This window comes from Paramisgurnus dabryanus, chromosome 4 (genome assembly GCF_030506205.2).
Source record: "Paramisgurnus dabryanus chromosome 4, PD_genome_1.1, whole genome shotgun sequence".
NCBI classification, from domain to species: Eukaryota; Metazoa; Chordata; class Actinopteri; order Cypriniformes; family Cobitidae; genus Paramisgurnus; species Paramisgurnus dabryanus.
Window position 1 is genome coordinate 3,899,117 of NC_133340.1, and position 7,337 is coordinate 3,906,453.

A 7,337-nucleotide genomic window follows, 5' to 3' on the forward strand; every position below is an offset into this window, starting at 1 on the left:
ACTCTCCGCTTGTAATAAATGTTTTTGCATTACTGTCAGACCTGGCTCAGCTCCCGTTCACTTACCTCCAGTCAGGGGCCAAAATTAAAGAATTGCGTGAATTAAAAGCATCAGCTAAATATATTGCAATATTTCGATCTTCAGACTGCACCTCGATACCAAAATCTCGCCGTAAAGTCGCACATATTGGTCCATAACGGCATCTTAACGTACTTCTGCTGGAGCTCGTCACAGCCGCATACATGCACCGCGCTCGCGGCTTGCACGGGGCAGGGTAAACGGGCAAGAAAGTGTCGTTTCTCTCATTGCATCACTCGAAAACACCCACGCGAGTATTCATCGCAACTGCCGAATCGTCATCAAACTAGGCCCGGGGAGTCCACATTAACAGCAAGCGAAATGTAATAATAAACCGCTCCGTCTCGCCTCTCTGTATGCCTCGCGCCAGTGATGATGGCTCGCGCGGGAGGGTCGTTCGTTAAACCCGCGGGTACGCGCACTATGGACTCAGCCAGGGCGCCGGTTGCGTGCTCCGGCGGGCCACGTGACCTCGCATTGTGTCCACAGGCAAATGAATTGGTTTCATCACACTCTTGTGGCAAGGCAACATTTCAAACTGTTGATTCACGCTGCAACATATACATGTTCAAAGGTCAAACTTTGCATGAACTGAAAAAGTGCTGTTAATGAAATGGTTAAAGAAATACTTAAACAAAACGGTGCTTTATAAGAACTTTAATGACAATTCTATGCTGTGTTTTTTTTTGAGCTAGCCCTTGACAACATTCACTTTCATTGTAAGGAAAACAGCAGCACAAATATTTACTCTCCTCTTAGTTACATGGAAAAACAAATAACTACATTTCGGGAAATAAGGAAATAAGTTAAAGGGGACATTTAAGGTTTTTTAATATGTGAAATAAATCTTTGGTGTCCCCAGAGTACATATGTGAAGTTTAAGTTCAATATCATATAGATAATTTATTATAGCATGTTAAAATTGCCACTTTGTAGTTGTGGACAAAAATGAGCCGTTATGGGTGTGTCCTTTTAAATGCAAATGAGTTGATCTCTGCACTAAATGGCAGTGCCGGGGTTGGATAGTGCAGACTAAGGGGCGGTATTATACCCTTCTGACATCACAAGGGGAGACAAATTTCAGTGACCCTTTTCACGTGCTTGCAGAGAATGGTTTACCAAAAACTAAGTACTCGGTTGTTGTTTTTCACATTTTCTAGGTTGATAGAAGCACTGGGGACCCAATGATTGCACTTAAACATGAAAAAAGTCTGATTTTCATGATATGTCCCATTTAACAGGAAATTTATTTGTATCTAAACTATTTTTAAAGGTTTAAAAAGCTTACCTGAGCAACATTTAGTGTTTTTGGCAACTGGAATAAAACAAACATTTAGAAATTGATAAAGACCTTTACAGAGGAAATTTAAAGAAAATCATTATTCTAAATTATAACATTTGTCTCCAATGTGACGCTCACTGAGTTTTTTACTAACAGATTTTTCATTAGATAAATAATTTACATGAAAATAGAAACATTCATATAATTCTTCCTTCATGTTGTTCCAACATGACACATCAGATTGAAGATTTTGTTAATTATCACTGAAAAAAGTAGAATTTACTTAATTTTTATTTTGCAAGTTTTTGCATGCATATATTTCAAGTAAATTTCACACGTAGAAATTAAGTTAATATACTTAACTAAGTTAAGTAAAATTGCACTGTATAAAATATGTGATATTTACTTAAAATATAATGTATAATATTGTTACCAAAACATTTAAAGACTAACTTGTTTAGGGAAATCTTCCTCTGAATTTTTTTATTGTTATATACCACATTATGATACGCAAGTAAGAAGAGACTGGTCTCAGTACTGGCATATCACAGTTATTGCTAGTTGAGTGAAGTAACTTCATGATTTTCATTCTGTCACCTACAATCTTTAAACAAGCACCACTCTTCTGAATGATGGTAACCACAAAACTCAAAGAAGAAACAGACATTCTTCTAAATCTCAAAGATAAATGAACATTAAACACATTAAGTCTTTCTTTTTAGTAAAAAACACATAAAATAGTGTTTAATTTTACTCTCCAAATGCATTCCCATGCAAAGCTGGGAACTACTGCCAAGTTTATTGCCAATTTCCTTCTTACAAATTTAAATGGATTATAACATTAAGTTGAATTTACTCAATAATGTTTTATTTAGAATTATCTAAATTACTCAAATTTTTATTTTATTTTGGTTAAAAAAATAAGAATACTTTATTATAGAGTTTACAAATTTTATTTTGCACATAATCATTTTTACAAAGCTTAGTAATAAACCTCAGCACATTTCAGGGCAACTATCAATCAAACACTTTGTGAACCCCATTCACTTTCACACTATTTTCTCCTATGGAAGTGAATAGGGCTCACGAAAGCTTTGGTTATACATATTCCTCAAAATATCTTCCTTCGTGTTCATCAGAACAAATAACTGAATACAGGTTTATAACAACATGAGAGTGAGTAAATGATGACAGAATTAAAATTTTGGGGTGAACTGTTCCCTTTAAATCAACATTGCATTATAAGGTAATTGATTTTAATGAGTAGATTTAATGATTAGATAATAGAAATCATAACGTTAAAACATATATAATGTATAATTTAATTTGAATTTACACTAACTTGTCCGTTAAATTATATATTTTCATTTTAATACTATGAATAAGAGCATAAAACAACATTTTCAACAGGCTGGACGGGTTGCGGGGTCCTAGAAGAGTGGGAAAAGGAAATACTAATATGGTCATGTGTAAATAGTGCGTAAAATCGCGACACTTTGGATCAGTTAACTTTATTGTTTGGATTTATTAGGTTAGTCACAGGAACAGCATGATATTTCATAAGAAGTCAACAATTACTTAAGACAGTTATTCAACATTTCAACAGTTAGGTAAACCGGTTAGTCAAGTTTCTGAAATTGTAGGTTTACACTTATTTACCTTTACAGGTTTACATCTCAGTATGATTATATTACGTGCTAAGCTAATTGCTGATTTTAGTGTTGACGTGTTTATAAACGGGTAATTATCAATTATATGGGCAACATCAGTCGTCATTTACCTTTGAATGTGTTTTTAGATTAGTTAATTGTAACAGTGGTTGTGGGCTAGCTGACTAAATCATGATGGCTAGCATTGGGGACGATGAGTTGTATTCATCATGCAAGGAAGATGAAGAAACCAAGTCTTTAACAGAAGCGATGACAGGACAGATTACATTGGAAGGTAAAAAAAATAATATTATGACGGGGGAAATCAAAACCTCACTGATGCTTATCAAAATTGCTCATCTTGTTGGCAGAGGACAGTGCGGTGGCGCCATCTTTCGGTGATGCGAGGTGTTGTTTGGTTGAAGACGCAGCGAATGGTTCAACTTATCAGGAACAGAGAGTGATGGATGAAAAAATTGCTCCCATCGAACAACAGCTTCAGTACTTGCTGAATAAGGCAGATGAGTTACAGGCAGAGCTTGTGTGGAGGTGTGATTTAACCTAGAAAACGGGATTTTAGTTTATTTATAAAGTGCCATTTATATAACAGTTAAATTACACTTAGAAGTCCTGCGCAAACTTCATTCCTTAACAGAAAAAACCATCTTCACAGTAAAGACAATGAAGTGTATGCAAAACTGATTGTTTAACAGTCAAAAGGCATTTGAAAAAAATAAATACATATGTAAAATTTTCTATATTATGATTGTTACAGTCTAGATGGCTTCCAGAATGATGGGCTGGCCCATATTATTACAATGTTCCTGCAAACTTGCCAGCCATATTTCACTTACCTGGAGTCCACAGCAAGAAACTCCCACCCTCTGCACCCACCCCTTTCCATATACATACGCACACAGGTGAGAGTCACTTTGCACTGTAGGTAAAAATCGAGCCCCATTATATATCAACTGTATAATTGTGTACACAGAGAAACAGCATGGTTTAGTGAATGGTACTCAAAAAAGTCATAGGTTAATAAGGGGCGGTTTCCCGGACAGGGTTTAGATTAAGCCAGGACTAGGACTTAGTTATATTAGGACAATTAAGTAGTTTTTACAAACATACTTTACAAAAAAAAATACTGGTGTTAATCTTGAGACCAAACAATGGCATTGATATAATTTAAGATATGTAGTGAAAGTTTAGACATCTAAAATAAGCTTTGTGTACGGGGACCCCCACTTGCGCCCTTCTTGGCCCCCCAAAATTGATGACATAAAAAAAAATTTTTGGTGTAGTAAATTATATTAGATTAACCTTCTTAATTTCTATATAGTAATATTAACGTTTATTGAGAACTAGATTTTCCTAAGTAACATTCTGATAAATACACAATTTATGTACAAAATGAACTGTGTGGAAATAGTAAGTCGTATTATATATTTTCTTGTATATTTTAACCATTTTATAGTCACTGCACTTAGTCCTAAAATAATTAAGTACATTTTAATCAAAAACTTTAGCGCGTTCAAGTCAAAAATCTGAGTTCATTTAACTTAAGCATATAAAATTCATTAAACTAAAACATTCAAGTGAAATGAACTTAAAATTATTTAAACATGTTGTAAGGAATACCCACAATCCTTTGCACCTGGATATTTTGATTTTTTAAAGATTTTTCACAGACAAAGAACTGATAACAACTTGAAGTACTTAAATATTTGTTAATAAAATGTCATAAAGGTTTAAGGTCTTATATTATTCATGTTGTTTTGTTGTAAATGATAATTTTGTGAAGTCGCCGTTCAGATAATCAGTGTTTCCTTACATGCACTCCGTTCAGAACATTTCTTTGTATTTCTCTACACAGTACTGACAATGCATATCAAAAACACAATTTTGTGTGCGTTTCTGTGGAGAATCAAGTGTATTCAATGACTGACTTATGGTCAGTCATGAATTTTGTGTTATAATGCCATTTATAACACTAAGGGGCGGTTTCCCGGACAGGTATTAGACTAGTCCTAGACTTAAACACTTTAAAGAGCTGTCCAAACTGAAAACAACTTGCACTTACAAATCTTTAAATACATCAGTGCCCTTTGTTTTACCTCAAAATGCACACAGGCAATGTTTTAGTGAGGCATGTTTGTTAAAACTAGTTATATTTCCTAATTAAACTAAGGCCTAGTCCTGGATTAAGCTAAACCGCCCCAATGAGTAACTAAGTCCATAGAACTATGTTGAAGAAAATAATAAACAGTAAATACAAATTGACCATACAACAGTAAATAAGATTTATTTAATATTTTTAGGACAGCAATGCTTCAATATTCAAAAAAATTATAGACTTTACCTAAACGATTAAAATAAATCTAACTTCTTAAATAAAACTTAATTATTTAACAAATGTTTTTCATTTTTCAAATGTTTTTTTTTATTTCACTTTAAAAAAGCAGAAAATTTTACTTTAAAAAAGTTTGTGCAAATTAAGGATTTTTATTTTTGAGTACATTTTACACTTTTTTTTGTATAGTAGCCTTATTTTTCTGAGGTTTAATTATACAGAATTCATAATAAATTAATGCAATTTATAAAATGTCATAAAACCAGGGCCCCTGGCACCATCTAAAGGACCCCCAGTTTGAGAACCACTGCCTTAGCATTCCTGAAAAAGGCTAAAAAACCTAAAAAGGACACTAATTGTACCTGCTGTGTTGATTGTATCTACAAAGGTTTTTATCAATCGAATCACAAGAATCTCAGCTTTCCAAAGTTATGTGACATGTTTCTCTTTTTGTTTTTGAGTTGTTGTATGTCATTAAGTTTTTTAATACCATGAGCAGCCATGTTAAAAGCATAAAGAAACCCCAGCACCACACAATTACAAATTTGAAACAGTGATGCCTTTAAAATTGTAGCGGGACCATAACAAGATGCTAAACTAATGTCAGCAGTTCCCCAGTAAGCAAGCCAACTGCGGCAAAACTCACTTGTGGCAGGTGCGAGTGACCGAAAAATGACAAGTGACTGAAATAAAACCGTGAACATGAGAAGCTGGGAACTCTGTAGGAACATGCAGGAACCCTAATGTTTGCTTTGTTTATGTCCCATTACAGCTTTTGCAGTTCTCGCAGCAACTGTGCTCTCGTCTGGAGCAGCTGGTGTTAATGTATGCTTCCTTCAATATCATCTCTGTAGAGGAAACCGATCCAGAGAGGTACAAACTTATAAACTATAGATGAAGACGATACTGATCTCACCTAAGCACAAAGCAAGACAGTATCCAGGAGTCCTCAAAAGAGTTAAATAAGTGCTTACTGCCTAAGGAGGTCACACTAAATAATGACTTTTGTCTGAAGAACCCAACTTGTTCTGAAAATTGTAATGTGTGTGTGTGTTTTACAGTATCTCACACTTCTGTATTGGCCAGTCTCAAATAGACAACATAAAGCTGTCAATTTTCCGGTACTCTTGCCCCACCCCTTTTCTTGCCTCAGCCAGTACCGGGCTATACAAGCGTATGCGCTGGAATGTCGAGCGAGAGATAGAAGCGGAGGGATGTCACAGTGAAGAATTGTGAGTTTCCATGACTAACAATGTCAGAGATACAGCCATTTAAAGTAGTAGTTCAAATTCACCCATTGTCACCCCTATCTCCACAGTTATTTTCTGTGTTTTGAGGATGTACTCAAGGAAGCAGATGACGACACAGGAGAAAATAATGAAGGACAGACAGCAACAGAGAGAAAGAACATAATGATGAGAATCTGGTCTATTGGTCAGTGGATCCAGACATACCCTGAGTCTGACGACATCGCTGACTGGTAATGAAATGCCTTCAGTCACAAAAATAATTGATTTCTAAATACCTTACATATATCGCATCTGACATAGCAGTGTTGGGTTAGTTTATTTTATCATGTATGTGTTAAAGGGTGTTGTGTCCAGTCCCTTGTGGTCAATACAAGCAGCTGTTGTGTTTGGGAAACGAGGAGCCGCCATCTTGCACTGCCACAGACTTCCTGCTGGGGGTGCTGCTGTCTGAGGAACTAGATGTTACATGTGTCACTGAAACATGAGGTCGTACATCCACAAAGCCTCTGGTAAAGACTAAGAGTATTGTTTACATTTGTTAGTTTGTGTTGTTAGCAGTTGTGATGCTCCGATTTTCATAGTTCAAATGTTTTAGCCTATTTTTTTTCTTAACTCAGCGTTCATTTTACATTTGGTTTGTTTGTGTGCTAGCTTTGTACTGTATCATTTTTACTGTGTTTTATGGTAAACGACCCACACATTCAACAACGCAAAGGTTCAAAAATAAA

At 35.2% G+C, this 7,337-nt stretch overlaps 2 protein-coding genes across 2 annotated transcripts in view; one reads left to right on the top strand and one right to left on the bottom strand.

Annotated features, from left to right (window-relative positions):
- LOC135746786 (serine/threonine-protein kinase N1-like) overlaps positions 1-532 on the bottom strand; it is a 56,651-nt gene extending 56,119 nt beyond the window's left edge. The window contains exon 1 of the mRNA XM_065265485.2: positions 66-532. The gene's annotated coding sequence lies outside the window, so the exon portion shown is untranslated. The remainder of the gene's footprint in view (positions 1-65) is intronic.
- Positions 533-3,125: 2,593 nt separating this feature from the next.
- On the top strand, positions 3,126-7,337 carry LOC135746708 (UPF0575 protein C19orf67 homolog). Its single transcript, XM_073814217.1, has 6 exons — positions 3,126-3,558; positions 3,785-3,929; positions 6,132-6,232; positions 6,421-6,591; positions 6,678-6,839; positions 6,950-7,337. The coding sequence occupies exons 1-6, from the start codon at positions 3,473-3,475 to the stop codon at positions 7,092-7,094; spliced, it is 810 nt and encodes a 269-aa protein (XP_073670318.1). The 5' UTR covers positions 3,126-3,472; the 3' UTR covers positions 7,095-7,337.